General features: G+C 41.3%; 1 protein-coding gene across 2 annotated transcripts in view; it reads right to left on the bottom strand.

Annotated features, from left to right (window-relative positions):
* SCAI (suppressor of cancer cell invasion) overlaps positions 1–27,110 on the bottom strand; it is a 132,382-nt gene that overhangs the window by 52,875 nt on the left and 52,397 nt on the right. For both annotated transcript variants that reach the window (XM_066367169.1, XM_066367170.1), the window contains exons 3-5: positions 15,029–15,160; positions 666–761; positions 7–93 (exon numbers count right to left, since the gene is read on the bottom strand). In XM_066367169.1, the coding sequence (XP_066223266.1) occupies positions 7–93; positions 666–761; positions 15,029–15,160 (315 nt within the window). The remainder of the gene's footprint in view (positions 1–6; positions 94–665; positions 762–15,028; positions 15,161–27,110) is intronic.

The raw sequence follows: 27,110 nt of genomic DNA, 5'->3' as shown, positions 1-27,110 counted from the left end.
ACTTACTAATAATGGTAGTATAGCTGCCCAATCTTAGACGCAATTTCCCCTATTTGCCACCGCTTCAAGCCATACCGATTATCCAAGACTTGTCTGTTTATACAGGAAATAAGAAAATAGAAATAAGAGACCATAAATTTCATAAATAACCAAATCTGTAAACTTAACAGGATACAATAATACCCAATTCAGCATAAAATTTTAAATTCATAAACTCAAATTCTTAAATTTTTCATGAATGTCAACATAATCATTCAATTAAGTTAAAAAAGCATTTATTAGGTGTCTATTTAAAGTATGTTGAAATATAAAAAGAAACTTCTTTGAGCCAGATTCAAGAAAATTGGAAGCAGCACCCCCAAATAGTTTTGGCCAATAAACAATACCTAGTTTAGAATGAAACCATGAATCAGTCACACTATATCAAAATTAATCTGAGCCATTTCTGATATAGTAAGTATTATCTTTAAATATCAGAACATTACATTTTAAAACCTTAAATAAACAGAGAACAATCCATTTATTTTCACTGGGGCCAGGAAGATAGAAAACATCAAGATGCACCCAGAAATAAAAAGCACCGAGGTAGTAAAAGTCAGAAGTGGGGCTAATGTCAAGTGGAGCTTCACTCTGCTGTAACTGTGAAATCTGTAAAGTTCCTTTACCGGTGCTGCTGCTGGAATTTCCAGAGTTTGGTGTAAACATCAAAAGTTCTTCCAAAATATGACTGCCACTGCTTCTGCCCATATTGTGGCAAATCTCTGTAAGAATAAACACACATATATAATTTTATTTTATTTCATTTACTTTTATTCATTTTAGAAGAGAGAGAGAGGAGGAGGAGAGGAGCAAGAAGCATCAACTCCCATATGCGCCTTGACTAGGCAAGCCCGGGGTTTTGAGCCGGCAACCTCAGTGTTCCAAGTTGATGCTTTCTCCACTGTGCCACCACAGGTCAGGCCACATATATTAATTTTAAATCTCATGCTATTTGGAAACTAAGTCTTGTGATGGCACAGACTGGATAGATTTTAAAGGATTTTCATTTAGGCTTTCTTTAAAAAAAAAAAGTTAATAAATTTTGGAGCAGGATCACTCTGTAACAAGGGTCCAGGGCACGTTCCTTCCTGTTCTTCCCCTCACCTCTGACAGTTCATTCTTAGTTTCCCATGAGGTTTCTAGCACTCTATTTATCCCCTGTTCTCTGGAATCAGAGATCTTATTTGGAACTCATTTATACAATGACTCAAATGTTTATCTTCATCTAAGAATCCAGCACATTGAAAAACATTGCCTTAAGGACTCTAGAAGTGAATGCAGGAAGTATTCTTCTCAACTATCCACTCCTCCCCTCCTCATAGGTGAAACTATAGCACCTCATCTTTAGGCCCGATAACTCTAGTACATCCTTAGAGACAAGTACCTCCCCTACCATGCAGACACCAGGACTGGCCATATAACTTGCTTCGGCCAATGAAATATAACTGTAAATTATTACATCAGCCCTAGACAGTTGGCTCAGTGGTAAAGCATCATGCCAGTGTGTGGTTGTTCTGGGTTCAGTTCCTGGTCAGGGCATACAGGAAAAGCAACCGTCTTCTTCTCCACCCCTCACCCTCTCCATTCTTGCTCTCTATCTCTCTCTTCCCCTATTGCAGCCATGGGTCGGTTGAAGCAAGTTGGCCCTGGTTGCTGAGGATGGCTCCATGGCCTTGCCTCAAGTGCTAAAATACCTCAGTTGCTGAGCAACAGAGTAATGCCCCAGGTGGTCATCACCTGGTTGGGGTGGGGGAGCTTGCCAGGTGGATCTTCGTTGGGGCGTATGCGGGAGTTTGTCTTTCTGCCTCCTCGCTTCTCACTTAAAAAAAAACTATTACACCATGTCTGAGAAGAAGTCTTAAGAGGTATTACATGGGTCTGCATCTTCATTTTTCCCTTTGCTAAAACCAAGATAAGGAGCACAGACTAAGACACATTTCACAGAGCCTTGGAACTGTGTACAACTTGTAGGTAACAGGGGAGCCAGAGATAAATTATTACTGTAGTAAGTCATTAAAATTTGGGAGTGGTTACCACATCCTTACTGAGAAAAAGCCAGTAGAGAAACTGGTACCAGGAGTGGGTTACTGCCATAACAAATATATCACATTGTGAGACTGGCTTTGGGGGTGAGCGGCAAGTGACCGTCGCCAAAGGCTGTAAAAATGATGACATATAACAGCAGCAGAACTGCATTTGCCAGCAATACCTTGGAAAGCAGATAATGTGACTGATGAACTTGTGGATTTACAGGAAGAAGCCAAGAGATGGTATGCTACTAGCCCTAGATGCTATTAGCTGTGCCTAACAAAATACGAGAAATAGAGGAACTCAGCAAAGAACTAGCTGCAAGCAGGGATGGAAAGGAAAAGAGAAAATCCACAAATTCCAGAACTGGAAGTATACAACAGCTTCTAATGTATAAGTATAAAAAATACAATTTGTGCCTGACCTGTTGGTGGCACAGTAGCTAAAATGTCAACTTGGAATGCCGAGGTTGCCAGTTCGAAACCCTGGGCTTGCCTGGTCAAGGCACATATGGGAGTTAATGCTTCTTGCTCCTCGCTCCTTCTCTCTCTCTGTGTGTCTCTCATTCTCTCCTCTTTAAAAATGAATAAATAGGGCCCTGGCCGGTTGGCTCAGCGGTAGAGCGTCGGCCTGGCGTGCGGAGGACCCGGGTTCGATTCCCGGCCAGGGCACACAGGAGAAGTGCCCATTTGCTTCTCCACCCCTCCGCCGCGCTTTCCTCTCTGTCTCTCTCTTCCCCTCCCGCAGCCAAGGCTCCATTGGAGCAAAGATGATGGCCCGGGCGCTGGGGATGGCTCTGTGGCCTCTGCCCCAGGCGCTAGAGTGGCTCTGGTCGCAACATGGCGACGCCCAGGATGGGCAGAGCATCGCCCCCTGGTAGGCGTGCCAGGTGGATCCCGGTCGGGCGCATGCGGGAGTCTGTCTGACTGTCTCTCCCTGTTTCCAGCTTCAGAAAAATGAAAAAAAATAAAAATAAAAATAAAAAATAAAATAAAATAAAAATGAATAAATAAAATCTAATATATATATATATAAAAATGTGTATATATATGTGTGTGTGTGTGTGTGTGTGTGTGTGTGTGTGTGTGTCGGAAAACAAAGGTACTATATACAGCATATAAAACAAGAAGTAAGCCTGACCAGGTGGTGGCGCAGTGGATAGAGTGTTGGACTGGGATAAGGAGGACCTAGGTTCAAAACCCTGAGGTCATAGGGTTGAGCATTGACTCATCTGGCTTTTGCAGGGGTTCACCAGCTTGAGCATGGGGTCACTGGCTTGAGCATGATGTCATAGACATGACCCCATGGTCATTGACTTGAAGCCCAAGGTCGCTGGCTTGAACAAGGGGACAGCTGTAGGACCCCCTCCCCCAAGTCAAAGCACATATGAGAAAGCAATCAATGAACAACTAAGGAACTGCAACAAAGAACTGATGCTTCTCATCTCTCTTCCTTCCTGTCTGCCTGTCCCTCTCTCTGATTCTCTCACTGTCTCTGTCAAAAAACAAACAAAAAAACAAGAAGTAGAAAATAGCCTACTGCTTCTCTCCTCAATTCTAGTCCCCAGAAACAGCTGCCATTAAGAATGTTTTCTATGAACATTTAAGCATATTATTTTAAGAATTAAACTATATATAATATTTTAGAACATAGCTTTTTCTTTTGTTTTTAAGATTTTATTTATTCATTTTAGAAGGAAAAAGAGAGAGAGAGAGAGAAGGGGGGAGGAGCAGGAAGCATCAACTCCCATATGTGCCTTGACCCGGCAAGTCCAGGGTTTCAAACCAGCGACCTCAGCATTCCAGGTCAACACTTTATACACTGTGCCACCACAGGCCAGTCCATGTCTTTTTTTATTTTTTTATTTTTTTTTATTTTAGTGAGAGGAAGGGAGGCAGAGACAGACTCCTGCATGCGCTCTGGCAAGCCCACCAGGGGATGATGCTCTGCCCATTTGGGGCCCTTGCTTTTTTGCAACAGGAGCCATTTTAGCACTTGAGGTGGAGGCCACGGAGCCATCCTCAGTGCCCAGGGCTGACTCACTCTAATTGAGCCTTGGCTGCAGGGGAGGAAAAGAAAGAGAGGGAGGGAGGGAGGAAGGGAGAGAAGCAAAAGCGAGAGAGGGAAGGGTGGAGAAAAGCAGATGGGCACTTCTCCTGTGTGCTTTGACCAAGAATCGAACCTGGGGCATACACATGCTGGGCTGACACTCTACCACAGAGCCATTTGGTCAGGGCCCTGGCCATGCCTTTTTAATTTACTAATATATCATGTTTCTTTTTTTTTTTTTAATAAATAAATTTTTATTTTAATGGGGTGACATCAATAAATCAGGGTACATATATTCAAAGAAAACATGTCCAGGTTATCTTGTCATTTAGTTCTGTTGCATACCCATCACCCAAAGAGAGATTGTCCTCCGTCACCTTCTATCTTGTTTTCTTTGTACCCCTTCCCCTCTCCCTCACCCTCTCCCTCCTTCCTTCCCCCCACCCCCCGTAATCACCACACTCTTGTCCATGTCTCTTAGTCTCTTTTTTATATCCTATCAATGTATGGAATCCTGCAGTTCTTGTTTTTTTTCTGATTTACTTATTTCACTCCGTATAATGTTATCAAGATTCCACCATTTTGTTGTAAGTGATCCGATGTCATCATTTCTTCTAGCTGAATAGTATACCATGGTATATATGTGCCTCATCTTCTTTATCTAGTCTTCTGTTTTTTTTACAGTGATTAAAGCCTTTAAGCAAACTCTTGGCCAATACAACAAGAATCCATAAAAGAGTAGTGTCCTTAACATGTTCACCAAGTCCAAGTTGGCCCCATCACCATGCCAAATCCCTGAAAAATGCAACCCAACCACAGTTTAGTCTGTTAGGAGCTGTCACAGGGAGCAGGAGTCCAGGAAAAGTCCACATCCAGGAAAAGTCCGCATGGCACTGGAATTATTGTCACCATTCTATACTTTGCAGCTCATGTCCAAGTCCCAATGACCGCTGCTTCTAGCTGGTAATGATTCAGGTAGACTGGAAAAGCCATCTGCAGCATGTGTGGATATGGAGCTTCTGTTCTCCTCTGCCTGGAGAGATGAGACCAGGTTGCTTTTCCCTGGAGCTCTGCGACTGTGGCATGGTAAAGAGAACCTTGGGATACACTAAACTGGGTGGCAAAGGTAGATTCATAATAGAAGTTGGCAATATATCATGTTTCTTTAATGAATACAGAATTACAGTGTGTCCATAAAGTCATGATGCACTTTTGACCGGTCACAGGAAAGCAACAAAAGATGATAGAAATGTGAAATCTGCACCAAATAAAAGGAACACCCCCTCAGTTTCTGTAGGATGATGTGGCAGCATGTGCGCATGTGCAGATGATGACGTAACACCGTGTATACAGCTGGAGCAGCCCACGCCATGCCAGTCGAGATGTGGATGGTACAGAGGAAAGTTCAGTGTGTTCTGTGGCTCGCTAAATTCGAATCCGTGACCAAAGTGCGACGTGAATATTGGCGCGTTTATAATGAAGTGCCACCACATAAGAATAACATTATTTGGTAGGATAAGCAGTTGAAGGAAACCGGCAGTTTGGTGGAGAAACCCCGTTCTGGTAGGCCATCAGTAAGTGACAAGTCTGTAGAGGCTATACGGGATAGCTCCCTAAGGAGCCCTAAAAATTCTGTGTGAGCCCACATCGAACTGCACTGAATAGGTATAAAACTGGGAGAGTTTTCCTTTTATTTGGTGCAGATTTCACACTTCTATTGTCTTTTGTTGCTTTCCTGTGACCGGTCAAAAGTGCACCGTGACTTTACGGAAACACTGTATATCAGTATTTCTCATGTATAATGTAGTATATAATGAGTCATTTTAACCAATCCCTGCTGAAAGACATTTATATTGCTTCCAGTTTTTCCGTTACAAAGATGCTGCAATAAACATCTTCACACTTAACAAACGTGAATCGTTATGTAATATGAGTAAAAGGTAAATGTCTATAAGTGGAACTGAGTGAAAGGAAGATTTGCATTTCTGTACCAGATGTTAAGAAAGTGCGTAAAAAGCAGGTTTTCCTACTCCAAAATTTGAGGCATATATAAGAAGAATGAGCTAGTAACTGCATTTTAAAATCCATTTTCATTATCTTTATGATAAGTAGAAAATCATTTCAGATATCAGAACTAGGTTAACTACAGATGCTAGTTTGCACATTCATTGCAAGTTTCCATCCTTTTTATGTCTCCATGGGTCTGTAGAGAGAGGCTGAATTAGGAAGAGCTAATCAGATACTTAAAAATGGAAGTTGCTACTAGAATATTTAAGATTTTTATCAAGTAGATGCTTCCAGGAAGACTATATTACTGTATAAAAGCATTAGGCAGGAACATCAACTTCATGAGACTTGACAATTATTGGGTGCTTCTTTAAAGATACTGTGTAAAGTCTTTTTTATTTTTGATTGATTTTAGAGTGACAGAGAGAGGAAGGGGAAGAGAGAGAAGCATTTACTTGTTGTTCCACGTAGTGGTACATTCATTGGTCACTTCCTATATATGCCCTGACTGGGAATCAAACCTGCAACCTTGGTGTTTCAGGACAATGCTTCAACCAACTGAGCTAACCAGCCAGAGCCAAAGATACTGTGTCAAGTCTTTAGGCAAATTATCAGGTAAGCATATGCCTGCAAGTTCCTTTAAGTTTCCAAAATTGACAAATTTAATACACCTCAGTAATACATCTTGTTAAGGGAGAAAACAGAACTAGAACTCAGTGTTTTACCTCATGACTACGTAACTTCAGATAGTGGAAAGGTTTTAGGGGAAGGAAATTTTGATGAAGGCTAAAAGCACATAAAAGGTAATCTGAAAGGCTAGAAAAAGGTTCTACCAGTAAGTCATAATATACAAATATTTTCTGATTTATAGCTATGAATAATATTGGCTAAATTCTATACTATTTTTCTCAAAAGAATTTAGAACATCTACCACTCCAGTCTAAAGATTTGCTATAAAAATAGCAATTTCTTTCTTTCTTTTTTTTTAATTGATTGATTTGAGAGATAGAGAAAACAACATCGATTTGTTGTCTCCCTTATTTATGTATTCATTTGTTAGTTCTTATATGTATTCTGACCAGGATCAAATCTACAACCTTGGCATATCGGGACGACTCTCTAACCAACTGAGCTACCCAGCCAGGGCAAGCAATTTCTTTTTTGAAATAGGGTTTAATTTTTTTTTTAACTTCCTAAAAGGATAAGTCCTATGATCATCCTTTTACTAATGAGACATATGACAAAAACTAATATAAAAAAAATCACTATAATATGCTTACAGTCTAAAATTCAGGTATTTTATAAAGTTTTAGATAAATTCCTTTACTATTCAGAGCTTGACTCTGGTTTTAAACTCTGAATATATCATTTGGTCATTATTACTGTCAGCAGAGATGGGAAATTAATGGTCCACAGAATTAGATTAAAAGGGGCTCTATGAATTATCCTGTAAGTTAAATGACCTTATATTTCACATCTTGCAAAGACACCTGGTGTTGTAAACTGGCTGTTCATATTCTTTTCCCAAGGCTTTATAGAGGAAATTGAAAGTATGACATTGATATTTTTTTAAATCCTCAACTCTCTCAACAGAAGCTGGGGGACTATGGCAGGAAGTAGTACAGTACAAATGATCAAACCTGACTCTTGGAGATGTTTCAAATGTAATGCTGAAATGTCAAAAGTTAGAAAATTTCTTCCAGGTTTCTACAATTAAATCCTCTTTACTAAACTGAACTAGCTAAGATCATTGATGCCTACCCAGTACCTCAGAATATGAGTGTATTTGAAGACAGGGCCTGTAGTAAAGAGATAATGAAGTTAAAAATTAGGCCTTTAGCCCTGGCCGGTTGGCTCAGTGGTAGAGCGTCGGCCTGGTGTGCAGAAGTCCCGGGTTCGATTCCAGGCCAGGGCACACAGGAGAAGCGCCCATCTGCTTCTCCACCCCTCCCCCTCTCCTTCCTCTCTGTCTCTCTCTTCCCCTCCCGCAGCCAAGGCTCCATTGGAGCAAAGATGGCCCGGGCACTGGGGATGGCTCCTTGGCCTCTGCCCCAGGCGGTGGAGTAGCTCTGGTCGCAACAGAGTGATGTCCCGGAGGGGCAGAGCATCGCCCCCTGGTGGGCAGAGTGTTGCCCCTTGGTGGGCATGCCGGTCGGGCGCATGCGGGAGTCTGTCTGACTGTCTCTCCCCGTTTCCAGCTTCAAAAAAATACAGAAAAAAAAAAATAGGCCTTTAGGGTGAGCTCTAATACAATCAACTTGTGTCCTTATAACTAGGGGATTGGGACACACAGAGGGACACCACAGGTGCTTGTTCAAAGAGGGACTGCCACATAAGGACACTGCAAGAAAATGGCCATCTACAAGCCAAGGAGAAGGCTCTAGAAGGAAATAACCCTGCTGACACCTTGATCTTGAACTTCTAGCCTCTAGAACTAAAAGACAGTAAATTTCTGTTAAGCCACACACTTCGTGGTACTTTATTATGACAGCTGGAGTAAACTAATGTAGTAAGCGATAAGGTAACCCTCAAATTCCAAGGTATAGGTGGGCAGGAACAAATCACCAACAGCCAAGACCTGCAGGCTATTGGTACCTGTATAGATAGAGAAAGAAGAAACAAATGGGACATCTTGATGGACCTGTGAAGACAAGAAACCCAAAATAGCCAATATGAATTCACTGGACAGCAAAGTAGGCCATTTTGAGAACAGAAGCTAAAGTAGGAGGGACTTGACCTAAGCCAATAACCACATCTAGCTACTGGAGGACTTGAAACGTGGTTAATCTGAACTGAAACATGTCTAAGTAAAAAACACTTGATATACTTTAAAGACAATATGAAAAAGAGAATGTAAAATATCTCAATTTTTCTATATCGATTACATGTTAAAATAAAATATTTTGGATATAATGGATCAAATAAAAAATATATTATTAAAATTAATTTTACTTTTTCTTTCTACATTTTTAAATCTGGCTGTTAGAAAATTTTAAATTACATTTGTGGCTCATATTAAATTTTTATTAGTCAATGCTTCTTCTCTAGATCACTCTGGTGACAGTCTACCTCAAATTCAAGGGCAATTCTCTTGAATAGAAAGCCATATAAAATGAAAGTGTATAGCATAAGCTTGTACAATAGTTGAGGGTATTATATCTAAATAACATAGACCTTACTATTACCAATTTGTAAAACTTGACTCTAGAAAAGTATGAATTTTTTGAAGAAGGAAGAGGGAAGTAAAGAAAAAGAGGGAAGAGAGAGGAAGGAGAGAGAAGGAAGGAGAGGGAGGAGACAATGGAGCATTGGTAATTTCTCAGTTATCCTTTCCTATTTGGAGCCAAAAATGGGCTTTTAAAAGAAGCACTGTGGATGATTTCTTCTTTAATATGAAAAACTGGGAGCATATTTAAAATAAAAATCATTGCAGAAATGATTTTTATTTAAGACCATTACACTTCACATTGGCATATGTCTCTGTAAATATATACATTCATGGGCTCCAATGCTAATTTTGGCTTTGTTGTATTTGCTCCTTTAGAATCAAATATGGTAGCTAATTAGTGACTTGGAGGCCTCTGCTGTTTCAAAGCACCGAAAGTCATGGATATCAGTGGTACACACAGCTGTGTATCTCAACTACATGTCTCAAGATGCTGCCTTATATAATCCCACCAAGTATTACTTTCTGCTTTGTCACCATGGTAACCAGAACCCTGAAAGCACTTGGGCTTTGATCATTTTTCTGACAGTATTCAAAGCTATTTCTAACACTTCATTACTACTATAACTACATGCAATAACTATTATAAGCATAACACCATCATTCTATCCCTTTCTCACTCTCTGGACTATGTTTTCTTACACAGCAAGCTGAAGAAGTTAATTATGCACATATTGTCAGGAGGTATTTCCAGTCAAGAAAAATACTCCAGTGCACTGGCTCATGGCACAGTGCATAGAGCATCATTCCCAAGTGCCAAGGTCACTGGTTCAATCTCTGGGTTGCCAGCTTGATCCCAAGGGTACCAGCTCTAGCCCAAGGTCAAGAGAGAGAAGGGGCGGGGAGGAGCGGGAAGCATTAACTTGTAGTTGCTTCCTGTATATGTCTTTACTGGGCAAGTTCAGGGCTTCGAACTGGCATCCTCAGTGTTTTACGCTGACACTTTATCCACAAATTATTTTTTTGTTGTTGAGTTATATGAAAAGGTTTAATTATCAACCCTATATAGTATTAAGGACTCAAGAACTAAACTGAAATAGGTATCCCAAGGGTGTTATAATAAATTAATAATAAACAGTACTAAAAATTAGATCTCACATAACTTCTCTGGGTATTAAGGTTTCCTACTATTCCAACAGATACAATTTTTCCTGCACTTACTTTAAAAATAAAATCTGTGATAGTTAAAATGGCACTTTTAAGATCAAAATTAGAACACATTTGAGCTAATAAAATATATTTATATAAGCCAAACAACATTTCAAGAAGAAGATGAAATAAAACAATTCATTTTTAGGTAACAGGTGTTTTTGGTATTGAATACTGTCATCATGTGGCCAAAGGATAAGGATGAACATAAAGGTGATTTGCAGCCTGCTATGTGGAAATGTGCTGTTACTGTTACTGTCATAGTTACAGTAGCACAGGATGATCCTGGTCTGGCAGAGAGTCTCGACAGAAGACTGCTTGAGCTTTACTCTTCATTTATGATTCAGAATCAGATTACGAAAATAATTCCTTTTTAAGAAGAGAAATGCCACTGCTAAATTCAATATGCTTCTCAGACATAATGAAAACATCCATTTCCATTCACAAGCACATTAAAACTTTTAGTGGGTGTCTTATTTGAATATATAGAGAAGCCAGTAAACCTCAGGTCAAAGCAGTATTGCAAAAAGCACTGACAGGAAAAGACAAGATGGAACACATCTGGCATAAGGTGGACAAATTTAAGAGATTTTCTGAAAATGCTGAGAAAAAGAAGAGATGAAAATCAAAACACAGTAGATGGCTACAGAGGACTTAGATTAGACATACATAAATAGCCCAATTTGAAAAATCGTCAAAGAATTAGAATAGATGTTTATCCAAAGAAGACATAAAAACAGCCAATAAGCACATGGAAAGATGCTCGACATCATTAGTCACTGGGGAAATGCAAATCAAAACTATAATGACAAACCACTTCATACCCACTTGGATGGTTATCACCAAAAAGACAGACAATAACAAGTGTTGGTGAGGATGTGGAAAAAATGGAACCCTCACACATTGCTAGTGATGTAGCCTCTTTGAAAAAGTCTGGACAATCCTCAAAATGTTAAATATAGAGTACCATATAACCCAACAATTTTACTCCTAGGTATATACCTAAGGGAACTGAAAACATATGTCCACACAAAACTTGTTCACAACTTTTCATAGCAGCATTGTTCATAAAAGCCAAAAAAAAGCAAAATAACTCATCTTTTTATTTCTCTACTATTAATTTTTTTTAAGATTTTGTTTGTTGAATTTGGAGACAGGAAGAGATGGGGGAGAAATGGGGGGGGAAGAGAAGGAAGCATCAACTCATAGTAGTTGCTTCTTGCATGTGCCTTGACTGAGTGAGTCTGGGGTCTTGAAACAGCCCAGAAAGGGCAAAATAACTCAAATGTCCATTAACTGATGATTGGATAAACAAAATGTGGTAAATCTATACAATGGAATAGTAACTGTAATAAGAGAAGTGATGTACTAATGCACGTTACTACATACACGAACCTCAAAAACTATAATACTTAATGAAAGAAACCAATCGCAAAAGACCAAATATTGTATGATTCTACTTATATGAAATGTCCAAAATACATAAATTCATAGAAACAGAGAGTAGATTTTAGGGGGTTGTAGATTGGGTGGAATGGAGAATCACTGCTAATGAGTATGAGGTTTCTTTGGAGTAATTAAATGTTTTAAAATTAGCTTGTGGTGATAGTTGCACAACTCTATAAATGTATTAAATCATATAACTGTAAACTTCAAATGGGTAAATTCCTATTGTATAAAATATAGCTCCATAAATTGGGATTGGGAGGAGGAGAAAAAGTAGGGTTCAGAGTTACTATAACTATGACAATGTTTTAAGAGTTAGCAATAAGAGTTTGGAAGCCATGTGACAGAAGTTACTGTAGAACTTTCCATGCAAATTTTTAAATGTTTTCTTACTTTTAAATGTACCATACATTTTTTTTTCTTTTTCTTTCTTTTTTTTTTTTTTTTACAGAGACAGAGAGAGAGTCAGATAGAGGGATAGACAGGGTCAGACAGACAGGAACAGAGAGATGAGAAGCATCAATTATTAGTTTTTGGTTGCGCGTTGCAACACCTTAGTTGTTCATTGATTGCTTTCTCATATGTGCCTTGACCACGGGCCTTCACCAGACCAAGTAACCCCTTCCTCGAGCCAGCGACCTTGGGCTCAAGCTGGTGAGCTTTTGCTCAAACCAGATGAGCCTGTGCTCAAGCTGGAGACCTCAGGGTCTCGAACCTGGGTCTTCCGCATCCCAGTTTGACGCTCTATCCATTGCGTCACCGCCTGGTCAGGCCCATCCCTTTAATTTTTTAATGTGCCTTAATTTCAACAGACACATGGAGATATGTAGGAAATTTTCTTAACAGATAAGCTAAATCTGAGACTAGCAGTGAAAAGATGGCCATGGGTTTGTATTTTCATAATTTCCTCACAAAGTATTTGAGGGCAGGGACTGTTAGTTTTACCTTTGGATTATCTGTACCCAATATAGACTGTGGCACATACTGAAGGCCAGGTAAATGCTAAATATGTAATATATAGCTGTTTAATAATGGGGAGGTCTAAGTACACAGTTAAAAGATTTACAACATTCTATAAAAAAAGAATTAAAACCTGGGAATATTGGGGTCAGTTTTGGAATTATAATAGTGAAAAAATAATTCTTTAAAAGGATGCAGCTTTCTGTGTTGGCCCTGGCTGGTAGCTCAGTGGATAGAACGTCAGCCCAGCATATGGATATCCTGGGTTTAATTCCTTGGCAGGGCACACAGGAGAAGCAACCATCTGCTTCTACCTCCCTCCTTCTCATCCTTCTCTGCCTCTTCCCTTCCCACAACCAGTGGCTCTATTGGTTCGAGCATGGCCCCAACCACTTAGGATAGCTCTGCTGGAGCGCAACAGTTTCAGGTGCTAAAAATAGCTTGGTACTTGAGCATCAGCTCCAGACCGGTCAGGGTGCGCATGCGGGAGTTTGCTCTCACTATCTCCCCTCCTCTTACCTAAAAAAAAATACGATTAGCTCTGGCCAAATAATTCAGATGGTTAGAGAAGATGCCAATACACAAAGGTTGTGGGTTTGATCTCTGGTCAGGGCACACACAGAAACAGACTGATGTTTCTGTCTCTCTCTCTCCTTTGTTCTCTAAAACCAATTTTGAAAAGGACAAGTTTAAATAAAAGATGCAATTAATTTATAAAGCAAAAGAAAAAGCTGATCTCAAAGATCTCTTCTGTAGTATAAAACAGCAAGCAACAGAGCGAGGAGTTAAGAATATCATCTTTTGGAATCCTTCATTTAACAGATGTTCACAAAGCACCTGCAATGTGCAAGACCTTGGCTTAGGTTGTTACAGTGACCAAAACAGAGATCTGCTCTTAGATTTTAATTAAGGAAGACTCATAAGCAAATAAATAAGATCCCTTGAGATAATAACGAGTTTTATGAAGAAAAGTAAACAAATATAGGAACAAGAGAGTGTTTTAAAGCATCGCTTCAGATAGAGAAGTCATAGAGTATTCATTTGATGACACTAATTTATCTTAATAACGGTAAACTTTTTTTTCTTTTTTTTTTTAAGGACTTTATTAATTTTTCAGAGAGGAGAGAGAGAGAGAGAGAGAAGGAAAGAGGAATAGAGAGCGAGAGAGAGAAAGGGGAGGAGCAGGAAGCATCAACTCCCATATGTGCCTTGACCAGGCAAGCCCAGGGTTTCAAACCGGCGACCTCAGTGTTCCAGGTCGACGCTTTATCCACTGCGCCACCACAGGTCAGGCCATGGTAAACATTTTTTAAAAGAGATACTAACTTAAAAAATAGATTTTGCCAGTACAGTTCCAAACACAGGGATGTATAATAAAGTTATAAAACAAATGAGAAGGTGGTTGAATTTTTACCCAGGAATAAACTGTAAGGTATAATAACTCAAGACCTTTACAATCATTCACAATTATATAAAATTTCAAAATAAAACCTACTGTATAGCATGAACTTATTTATGACTGGAATTAAGCTAATTAATGAAGCTTTAGTCTGAAGTAAGTCAATATGCTAAGAATTTCAAGAACTGTAATATGAGCTAAATCATTTAAATAGAACACAACAGTACAAAATTACCCACCAAACACAAGAACACATAATCAAAGACACATTTGCACAAAAGCATATATAATTTTTACTACTACCAGTCTATTCGGGCATATACAACTAAAGTAAAAATTACACTGCCTACGATATTCTGTCATTAATCTACAGATATTTTATTCTAAGAAAAAGAAAGAGAGGCCCACATTCACCTGCTTTATGCATTTATAGGCTCCTTAGTTCTCAATACACCAATGTGTAAAATCAGATATAAATCGGGTATAATGTGGACTAACGTCTATAAAGCCATCTAACAAAAGAGCTCTCCTCACCTTAAGTAGAACAATGTTATCCTCTTTTCCTATTGTTTTTTCATGTTAGAAGGAAGAAACCGTGTCAAAGAAAAAAGTCACGATCACTTCTAGTAGATATCTACATAATATTCACAAAGTTGCCACACATCAGCCATGGGAAAAAATACACAAAATTAGAGAAAAGTTTAAAGCATCAAATGTCCACTAACCTTAACCCATTGAATAGTTGCTTAGATTTATCCAAAAGATAACAAAAATCTGTAACCGTTTTCCTCTCTCCCTGGGGGATGTCATCTTCAGCACCGCCAGAGGACATGATTTCTTTAAGAGCAAATTCAGTCCTGTAAGAAAACACATGTTCATTAACCAAGTAGGTAAAAAAAAAAAAAAAAAAAGGACCTTAGTTATGTAACCTGATAGCATTTTTTTTTTTTTAAGATTGAGAATTCTTCTGATTGCAAATAAATCATCAAACAATTTAAGTGTAAGATGGTGTGGGAAAATAGATAATCTCATATTGTTGGTGGGACTAAAAATTAGTACAGTATATCCATACTGAACAGCAATTTTTAGAATATTCTTTCATCTAATAAATATTATTTGAATGATTATATTCCAGGCACTCCTTTGAAAATGGTTAAGAATAAAAAATGTGCCTGACCAGGCAGTGGCGCAATGAATAGAGCATTGGACTGGGATGCAGAGAACCCAGGTTCGAAACCACAAGGTCGCCGGTTTGAGCACAGGCTTACCGGCTTGAGTATGGGGTCACTGGCTTGAGCATGGGATCATAGACATGACCCCATGGTCGTTGGCTTGAAGCCCAAGGTCGCTGGCTTGAGCAAGAGGTCACTTGCTCTGCTGTAGCCCCATGGTCAAGGCACATATGAGAAAGCAATCAATGAGCAACTAAGATGCTGCAACGAAGAATTGATGCTTCTCATCTCCCGTCCTGTTGGTCTATCCCTATCTGTCCCTCTGTCTGTCACACACACAAAAAAAAGAATGAAAAATGTTGATCTTTTTTTTACCTATTTATCTATTTAATCCATTGTATAAATCTGTCCTGGAAAATAATCTTATAAATGGAAAAAACTTTATCCATAAAGAGATTTATTCCAGTATCAAAATATTTAAAAACTGATAACAACCTAAAAGAACCAAAAAGGGAAATTGTTAAGTACTTCCAAGGACACTAACCCAACTGCCGTCTACTCTATCACTAACTTACGATTATATTTAGATGATAAGGTAACCATACAGGGATACCTCAGTATAAAAGGGATATAAAAATCACACCCACACAGAGATGTATATTTTAAAGCTATTTTATTGAATCCAAACATGTTAATTAGCCATTTTAAAAACAAGTTGCTCGACAAGTGTATTTAGTATGAACCCATGCTAAACAAACAAACAAATACATATGTGTTTACACGTGGACAGAAATCCCTGGGACAACATAGGGAAATGTGGTTCTAGTGTAGGATGAACAAACAGAGCAGACAAGGGTCAGACACCAGAGATGGGAGTCAGGGTGTGGTGCAACTGTTTTGGTAAATATTTTTCTCTCCAACACTGTTGCAATGTAGGCAAATTTGTCAGCAAGCCTGGGACTGTCAGGGGCTACAGGGAAAAAAACACACGGGTAGCACCGGCAAGGGTGGCGCTGGGTGGTCCCTGCATGTCTCTGTGTTCCCTCTTCCCACCACATCTTTCCACAGTCTGTGAACTAGAATTTTTTTAAGTGAGAGGAGGGGAAATAGACTCCCACATGCACCCCAACCGGGGTCCACCCAGCAACCCCTGTATGGGGCCAATGCTCTGCCCATCTAAAGCCTCTCACAAATGAGCTATTTTTGGTGCCTGAGGCGAAGGCTCCACGGAGCCATCCTAAGCACCCATGGCCAATATGCACGAATGGAGGAGCCATGGCTGCAGGAGGGGAAGAGAGAAAGAGAGAGGGAAAGAGAGAGAGAAGGAAGGAGCTAGAAAGGGAAGGGGTGGAGAAACCGATGGTCACTTTCCCTGTGTGCCCCGACAGGGAATCAAACCTGGGACTTCCACACGCCAGGTCGACGCTCGTCCGCTGAGCCAACTAGACAGGGCCTGGACTAGGATTTTTAAGAGGGGAAATAGGTCTTGAAAAGTGCTGAGTCTGGGAAGGGGTTTCACACTTAATGACATTGTATAAGTCCTCTCCTCCACCCACCACCACCCTTGAAACCTAGGACAGGCACAAAGTTGGGACAATCCTGACTGCACCTTTCTCAGTATACTTCATAGACCTCATGAGCAAGACGGCTAAGATTCCCAGGACAAATGAGCTCAGAGACAAAAAACATAAAATGAAAGTTTAAAATAAAACAATCCAGCCTGGCCAGGTGGTGGCGCAGTGAATAGAGCGTCGGACTGGGATGCGAAAGGACCCAGGTTCGAGACCCCAAGTTCGTCAGCTTGAACGTGGGCCCATCTGGTTTGAGCAAAGCTCACCAGCTTGGATCCAAGGTCGCTGGCTTGAGCAAAGGGTTGCTCGGTCTGCTGAAGGCCCACGGTCAAGGCACATATGAGAAAGCAATCAATGAACAACTAAGGTCTCGCAACAAAAAACTGATGATTGATGCTTCTCATCTCTCTCTGTTCCTGTCTGTCTGTCCCTGTCTATCCCTCTCTCTGAATCTGTAAAAAAATAAAATAAATAAACCAATCCAATAAAGAAGGATATTAGAAACAAAGCAGGAAGAAATGCCATAATGAAGCAAATAAAAATACTGGGTATGGGCCCTGGCCGGTTGGCTCAGTGGTGGAGTGTTGGCCTGGCGTGCAGGAGTCCCGGGTTCGATTCCCAGCCAGGGTACACAGGAGAAGCGCCCATCTGCTTCTCCACCCCTCCCCCTCTCCTTCCTCTCTGTCTCTCTCTTCCCCTCCCGCAGCCGAGGCTCCATTAGAGCAAAGATGGCCCGGGCGCTGAGGATGGCTCTGTGGCCTCCTCTACCTCAGGCGCTAGAATGGCTCTGGATGCAACAGAGTGACCCCCCAGAGGGGCAGAGCATCTCCCCCTGGTGGGCATGCCGGGTGGATCCTGGTCGGGCGCATGCGGGAGTCTGACTGCCTCCCGGTTTCCAGCTTCGGAAAAAAATGAAAAAAAAAAAATACTGGGTATGAAAAATAAAATCACTGAAATAAACAGGTGAATGGACTGAAGAGGAAAGGATACAGTTGAACAAATTAGTAAACTAAAATACTGGGTTTAAGGTACTCTGCTAAAAGACATCAGGAAGAAATAAAATACATAAAACAAAAATCAAGAGCTCAGTAATAGAGAAATGAAGGAAATCAACATTCAAATAGTAGTGTACACGTAGGAGAGAAAAAATACTTGAGGCTGATAAATATTTACTGACTTAAATTTCAGTGAGCGTTCCAGAATTAGAGAAAATACCAGACCTCAAGTAAAAGAACTCAAAGAATGTAAATTTAAAAAAGATAAATAGTCCCAAAGCTAGAAATATTAAAGTGAAAATTAAGAATTCCTGAGAAGCCCTCCCAACTTCCTGAACAATCTGGTCCCATAACCATTAGGAGGGGCAGAGCACAGCTGGTGCCCACACAGAGGGTAGGCTGCACGGGCATCAGAGCCCACTAGCGAGACCGTCCACACCCACACCAAGGACCGGTCTGCACAGGAGGTGAGAACTGAAGTGAGGTGAGGGCATCCATGAGGGGAAGACTGGTGGGAGGAGTGGGAGTCTGAGCCGGGTGAGAGGGCACTGCCACTAGGCAGGGCTCCAAAAGCAACAGATCTGTCACATACGGGATTCATCAAATGAGAAAATCTATTAAAAGACAATTGGGCCTAGAGTTCTCTCAGCAAAAGAAGGAAGACACAAGTATGGAAAGGGAAACAGTTAGCATGAACCCTGTGGACTGAAGCTGGAGGTATGGGTGAACAACTGGATTTTTAAAAATATAAACATAAATGTGTGGGTGTGTAAACATAAGCATATACATACACGCTCCCTAGCTCTGTAAATCTGTCTACTGAGAGGGCCTATCAGCAGTGACCACTTCCACTTCCCAATGGTGTGACATACCTAGCACCCAAATCTTGGGAGTCATACGTAGTTAAAACAATATTACTGACTATATATTCCCTATGTTGTACTTTACATCTCCATGACTAACTTTACAACTGGCAGTTTTGACTTTTTTTTTTTTTTACAGGGACAGAGAGAGAGTCAGAGAGAGGGATAGACAGGAACAGACAGACAGGAACAGAGAGAGATGAGAAGCATCAATCATCAGTTTTTCGTTGCGACACCTTAGCTGTTCATTGATTGCTTTCTCATATGTGCCTTGACCACAGGCCTTCAGCAGACCTAGTAACCCCTTGCTCGAGCCAGAGACCTTGGGTCCAAGCTGGTGAGCTTTTTGCTCAAGCCAGATGAGCCCGCGCTCAAGCTGGCGACCTCGGGGGTCTCGAACCTGGGTCCTTTCGCATCCCAGTCTGACGCTCTATCCACTGCGCCACCGCCTGGTGAGGCAGTTTTGACTTCTTGATCCCCCCTGCCATATGGCAAGCCTCAGTTTGTTCTCTGTATCTATGAGTTTGTTTATGTTTTGTTTTGCTTTTTAGATTCCATGTATAAGTGAAATCATATAGTATTTGTCTGACTTATTTCGCTTTGTATAATACTGTTTAGGTCCATTCATGTTGCTGCAAATAGCAAGATTACATTCTTTTTTATGGCCAGGTAATATTCCATTATATATATATATATATCTCTACTTGATCCACTCGTCTACTGATGGACACTTAAGATGCTTCCACATCTTGGCTACTGTAAATTATGCTGCAGTGAACATAAGGATGCATGTATCTTTTTAAATTAGCATTTCCAATTTCTTTGGATAAATACCCAGAAGTGGGATTGCTGGGTCATACTGTAGTTTTATTTTCAATATTTTTCTTGTTTTATTTTTAAATTACACTTTGGCTCTGGCCAGTTGGCTCAGTGGATAGAGCGTCGACCTGGCCTGCAAACATCCCTGTCAGGGCACACATGAGAAGCACCCATCAGCTTCTCTCCTCCTTCTCTCTCTTCCCCTTTAGCAGACAGTGGCTCAACTGGTTTGAACATCAGCCTCAGGCACTGAGGATAGCTCAGATGATTTGAGCACTGGCCCAACAAGACGAGGGTTCCCAGATAGAACCCGGTTGGGACGCATGCCGGAGTCTTTCTTTCTTTTTTTTTGTATTTTTCTGAAATGAGAAGCAGGGAGGCAGAGAGACAGACTGCCACATGCACCCGACTGGGATCCATCTGGCATGCCCACCAGGGGTCGATGCTCTGCCCATCTGGGGTGTTGCTCTGTTGCAACCAGAGCCATTCTAGCACCTAAGGCGGAGGATATGGAGCCATCCTCAGCGCCCGGGCCAACTTTGCTCCAATGGAGCCTTAGCTGTGGGAGGGGAAGAGATAGAGAGAAAGGAGAGGGGGAAGGGTGGAGAAGCAGATGGGCATTTCTCCTGTGAGCCCTGGCCTGGAATTGAAACCAGGACATCCACAAGCCAGGCTGACACTCTACCACTGAACCAACTGGCTAGAGCCAGAAAGTCTGTCTTTCTATCTCCCCTCCTTTAACTTAAAAAAAATTTACATTTTATATTAGTTTCAGGTGTACAACTTTAATTTTTTGAGGAATCTCCATAATGTTTTCCAGAGTAGCCACACCAGCTTACAATTCCACCAAAAGTACATGAGGGTGCTTTTTCCCATATCCTCACCAACACATTCTTTGTTGTCTTTGAGATAAAAGCCATTCTGTAACTGTCATTCTTGAATAAAAAGGACGGGAGGGAGGGAGGGAGGGAAGGAAACACCAGACCCAGATGCTTTTACCAATTAAAAAAAAAATGTTTAAAAAACACATTAACATTGAATATACTTTCCTCCCAACCTTCAACACTAACACAGCTTTGACACTGAAACCGTAGAAGGGAAATACAAAAAAGCAAAATTACAAGCCAAAGGCCATGTTATATAAACTGTTGTTATGGCCTTGGATGTTTGTAATATTAATAGGTCATAGATTATTGAAATTTTAATACAACAGCAAATACAGTCTCATTTACTAAATAAACAGTAAATTAAGACATAAATAAAAAATATATATGTATATATCAAAATCAATTATGTGGAGACAGTACACATGGAAATCTATAAGCAAGGTCAATCCTATTGACATTCATGGGAAGCATATGCTTCCACATACCACATGGCTAAGAATAAAAGAGGAGGCAGAGAAAAGAACATAAAGTATTTATGTGGGTTGAATTGTGTATCCTCAAAAAGCTGTTCAAGTTCCAATTCCTTATACTTGTGAAGGTGACCTTATTTGGAAATAAGGTGTTTGCAACTGTAATTAAGATGTAAGTTAACACAAAGTCATATTGGAATCCAGTGAGTCCTAATCCAGTATGACTGGTGTCCTTAAGAGCCCAGTGGAGCCGAGGAGGAAAGCCGCATAGACAGACAGCCACAGAGAGGAGAACGCCCTGTGAAGACAGAGGGGAAGACGGCTATATGAAGGAGGAGGCAAAGAGCAGAATTCTACAACTATAAGTCAAGGAACGCCTAGGGCTGCTGGCACGTAGCAGAAGCTAAGGAAGAGACATGGAACAGATTCTCTCTCTGAGCCTCTGAAGAGGAACCAAACGTCCAAAACCTTGATTTTGGCCTTCTGGCCTCCTGAGGAGTGAGAGCACAACCTCCTGTTGTTTTAAGCCAGTCTGTGGAAAGCAAGTCATATATGAAGAAGTCCTAATACATACAGATTACAAAATGGTCACACAAGCAAAAGAGCAATGAGTGGGGCAGGTGCTTAAAGCCTTGTTCTGCTAAATACAGAGCATTTGACAAATCACTGACCTGCCTGTTGACCGCTTCTTTTTATAGGAAGTCTTTCGACAAAGAAAAATTGCTACTCTGTCATTCTAAGTAAGTGGTTCAATACAAAAGCACGAAAGAAACCTGGAGAGGAATGACCTAAGTGTGCACTAGATTAAACCAGGGAGGACAATGCAGTCCTGACAGCAGTGGAAAAAGCCTGAGTAGTCCTGTTCCTGACACTTCCTAGTTAGGTGACTGCAAACAAATAAAAAACTCTGAGTTGCTGACTTTTTTTTTTTTTTTTTTGAGACAGAGAGTCAGAGAGAGGGATAGACAGGGACAGACAGACAGGAAGGGAGAGAGATGAGAAGCATCAATCATCAGTTTTTCGTTGCGAGACCTTAGTTGTTCATTGATTGCTTTCTCATATGTGCCTTGACCGTGGGCCTTCAGCAGACCGAGTAACCCCTTGTTCGAGCCAGCAACCTTGGGTCCAAGCTGGTGAGCTTTTTGCTCAAACTAGATGAGCCCGCGCTCAAGCTGGCGACCTCGGGGTCTCGAACCTGGGTCCTCTGCATCCCAGTCCAATGCTCTATACACTGCGCCACTGCCTGGTCAGGCGAGTTGCTGACTTTTAATCCACAAAAACAAGCAATTGACACTTGTTCTATCTCTTTTATTTACGTGTGAAAGAAGTCTGAAAGCACTATATAATGTATAATATGTGATTAGATCCAGAGGGAAACAGGCTGAGAAAGAAATGGAAGTTGATAGAAAATGAAACCAAAATATAATAAAAAATTAATTCTGACAAAGAAGAGAAGGTATTTATAGAACTCACATGGTAGGAAAGAGATCCTTTTCTTATGCACTCAGATTTTTCTAAAAGACTAAAAATAGAATAGCTGTATAATTCAGTATCAAGGTAAGAGAGTATCACCCTGGCCAGATGGCTCAGTGGATAAAGCGTTGACCCAGTGCACCAGAGGTCTTGGGCTCAACCCCTGGTCAGGGAATGAATGTACGAGAAGCAACAAATGAGTACAAAATGGAACTAAGTAAAACAAGTTCATACTTCCTCCACTCTCACTCTCTCTCTCTCTCTCCCTCTTCCTGCCCTTCTTCTCTCCCTTCCTCTCTCTCTCAAATCAATAAAAAAAAAATTTTATTTTATTTTTTTAACAGGGACAGAGAGAGAGTCAGAGAGAGGGATAGACAGGGACAGACAGACAGGAACCAGGAACGAAGAGAGATGAGAAGCATCAATCAACAGTTTTTCATTGCGACACCTTAGTTGTTCATTGATAGCTTTCTCATATGTGCCTTGACCGCAGGCCTTCAGCAGACCGAGCAACCTCTTACTCGAGCCAGCAACCTTGAGTCCAAGCTGGTGAGCTTGTTTGCTCAAACCAGATGAGCCCGTGCTCAAGTTGGCGACCTTTGCGGTCTTGAACCTGGGTCCTCCCGCATCCCAGTCCGACGCTCTATCCACTGCGCCACCGCCTGGTCAGGCAAAATTTTTTTTAATTTTAAGAAGAGAATATCACATATGTTTTCTCAACTATAAATATGGAATATTAATGATAGTGACTTCCATAAAACCACTGGAGAATATAGGGACTAGTGGATACAAAACTGTCCTGTAGAACAGATGGACAGCTGTCAGTGGGAAGAGGGAACTGGATCTAAGAAGGTGAAAGGATCAGCAAAAGACATATACACGTAACACACAGACACAGACAACAGGGCAGCAACAGCCAGAGGGACAGGGGCAGTGAAGGCAGGAGGAGGGAGCCAAGGAGGAGAAATGGGGGGAAAACAGACATTGCGTGGGGGCATGATGCTGCGTGTAGAGGGTGTTATATTGAGTGAAACACTTGAAACCATGTCAACACAATAAATTAAAAAATTAAAATAAAAAAACCCATCCTATCAATTATCATATACTCTAAAATTGTTAGTTGTGAAATTGTCATAAATACACTCAAAAGCAGAGCATAAAATGAAAAATACAAAATACAAAAAATATACATATATATTTTTTTGTATTTTTCTGAAGCTGGAAACGGGGAGAGACAGTCAGACTCCCACATGCGCCCGACCGGGATCCACCCGGCACGCCCACCAGGGGCGATGCTCTGCCCACCAGGGGGCGATGCTGTGCCCCTCCGGGGCGTCGCTCTGCCGAGACCAGAGTCACTCTAGCGCCTGGGGCAGAGGCCAAGGAGCCATCCCCAGCGCCCGGGCCATCTTTGCTCCAATGGAGCCTTGGCTACGGGAGGGGAAGAAAGAGACAGAGAGGAAGGGGGGGGGTGGAGAAGCAAATGGGCGCTTCTCCTATGTGCCCTGGCTGGGAATCGAACCCGGGTTCCCCACACGCCAGGCCGACGCTCTACTGCTGAGCCAACCGGCCAGGGCTACAAAAAATATTGAGTGTGAATATGCGGGGGGTGATGATTATGGTTTTGCTATATTCAGTATAAAAAGCACAAGAAGCAACAGCTTGGTGTAGATGTACTCCTATGATATGAACCAATGGCAGTGCTCAAAAAGCTGGTCTTTACCAGAGTATAAAACATCTTCATGCATTAAAGAGAGCATAAAACTATCATAAATTATATACAAATTATTTTCCAAGAACAATTTTTCTGACTTATTCCAACATGTGACCGGAGTTAAATCACAGGTTATAATAACAACTAAGAGAAATGCATAGGTACCAAACATCTCACTGTTCAATGTGTAAAGAAGAAACAATAAATTGAGAGCAAAGAGAGTTTAAGAAAAGAAAGCCAGACTGGCCTGTGGTGACACAGTGGATGAAGCGTTGACCTGGAGTGCTGATGTCGCTGGTTTGAAATCCTGGATTTGCCTGGTCAAGGCATCAACTACAAGTTGATGCTTCCCGCTCCTCCCCCACCCTTGTTCTTGGTCCCTCTCCTCTTTCTAATAAATCAATAAATAAAGTATTCTTCAGAAACAAGAAATAAAGAAAAGGAAGCCAAAGAAGGTAGGGCACGGAGCAGCAGTGATGCACACAGAGCCAGAAGGCCATTTGTAAGACATTGTTCATAAAGACATCATTTTGCCTATCAAATGTGGAGAAAGAGATGTGTTTACCTAACACACAGAAATATGCAAATTATTCAACCAAGACAAAGCATGGCAGCGAAAGGAAGAAAGGCAGTCAGTCAATCAAATAAAAAGAATGACTATCAACAAGATTCATACAGGGACTATTATGAAGCTAATGAGGCAGGAAACACAAAAACATACGAAATGAAAGAAACCATGAAAAAATATGAACTCTAGAGAATAATAATGTGGAGAAACATGACCTGAAGCAACCCGTGGCTTATGATTCATAAAACTGGTCTTCAGTAGAGAATCCACAGAAGCAACATCAAATACAATGCATTTCAAGTTCAACAGCCACTTATGCAAAACACAGAAACTCAAGAGGAAACAAGAAGTTCAGGCAAGAGCCTAAATCACAACTAATAGGACATCACTCCTATTTAGTATGTAAAAATGTACAGGCCACACAGAGGTTCCTTCTTTTTCTTTTTCTTTTTTTTTGTATTTTTCCGAAGCTAGAAACGGGGAGAGACAGTCAGACGGACTCCCACATGCGCCCAACCTGGATCCACCGGGAGGCACGCCCACCAGGGGGCAACGCTCTGCCCCGCCAGGGCCTCACTCTGCCCTGACTAGAGCCACTCTAGCGCCTGGGGCAGAGGCCAAGGAGCCATCCCCAGCGCCCGGGCCATCTTTGCTCCAATGGAGCCTCGGCTGCGGGAGGGGAAGAGAGAGACAGAGGGGAAGGAGAGGGGGAGGGGTGGAGAAGCAGATGGGCGCTTCTCCTGTGTGCCCTGGCAGGGAATTGAACCCGGGACTTCTGCACGTCAGGCCGACGCTCTACCAGTGAGCCAACCGGCCAGGGCCAGAGGTTCCTTCTTAATCACATCCCAAGATAACAGCAGCAGGCAGAAAGGACATCAGGCATTTTCTGTACGTCTTCCTCACACCCCTGTAAGGCAGGCACTGATATCAACATTTAGAGATGGAAAAACAGGCTCAGATAAGATATGTAAATATACATACTCACAGGTACACAGTTGGCAAAGGACTCCAAAGTCCTGCTCTTCTTCCCAGAGGACACTCAAGGCCAACAGCCTTAGATTAGAATGCAAAGATTACACAATAAAGTGTCTGATGTCTTTACCCCAATGCTTCAAATCACATGGGCCCTACCTCTCCTTTCCCTTAAAACATAGCTGCTGCTTTGGAACAGAGACCTGGCCAAGAAGCTCAGTTGTCAAGTGTAGTCCTGATACATCAAGGTTGAAGGTTCGAGCCCTGGTCAGGGCACATACAAGAATTAATCAATGAATGCATAAATAAGTGGAACAACAAATTCATGTGTGTGTGTGTCTCTCTCTCCCCCTCCCTCCCTCTTTCCCTTCCTCTCTCTCTAAAATCAATAATTAAAAAAAAGAGGAAGAGTAGACTAAAATCCAGATGCTCGTTTTCCAAGCCCAGCATCCCAGTGTGGGCCAAACCTGCCCCTAGCAGGTACGCCTTTTCTGACTGACCCATCCACCTAGAGGAACAGCTTTTTCCTAATTTGCATATAGTTACCATATAGGCCACTTATGGCCCCTACAGGACCTCCCCTTCAGTAGAATTTATTGGAACTACAATCATCAAAGTGATGTTAATAAACTTGTCAACTCAGAAATGGAAAGATTAATTATATTGAACTAGATTCTATAATGACATTCATCATAAAGGATTTATGATATGATGTAATCACAACTTTTGCTGTCCTTTATCTTGATATAAATAAAGATATTTTTAATCTAATAAATTAAAATAAGGCCATGTGATACACACTGAATCTGGATTCTGAAGACTCAAGTACAAGTCCCATCTGTGCCGTTTTCCCCAAAATCACACAGCTTACAGTTTAAATTATCTTAGTTTCCTCATTTGTAAAGTGAGGATAATGAATTCTGCCCTATCTCACCAGGCTATTGTGATCAATTCTATTCAAATGTAACCATATTTTCTTACAAAGACATCCAGTAAAAGAGTAAAAAAGTAAATGCAATTATAATATAATAAAAGTAGACAATGCTTTCATTAAGGAAAAAGACCTTCTGTATATCAACCGACTTAAAATTAGATAGGTTAAAAAGTAATCAGCCTGACCAGGTGGTGGTGCAGTGGATAGAGCGTCGGACTGGGATGCGGAAGGACCCAGGTTCGAGACCCCGAGGTCGCCAGCTTGAGCGCGGGCTCATCTGGCTTGAGCGCGGGCTCATCTGGCTTGAGCAAAGAGCTCACCAGCTTGGACCCAAGGTTGCTGGCTCCAGCAGGGGGTTACTCGGTCTGC

Source organism: Saccopteryx leptura, chromosome 2 (genome assembly GCF_036850995.1).
Source record: "Saccopteryx leptura isolate mSacLep1 chromosome 2, mSacLep1_pri_phased_curated, whole genome shotgun sequence".
NCBI classification, from domain to species: Eukaryota; Metazoa; Chordata; class Mammalia; order Chiroptera; family Emballonuridae; genus Saccopteryx; species Saccopteryx leptura.
This window is presented reverse-complemented; position numbering and strand designations above follow the sequence as displayed.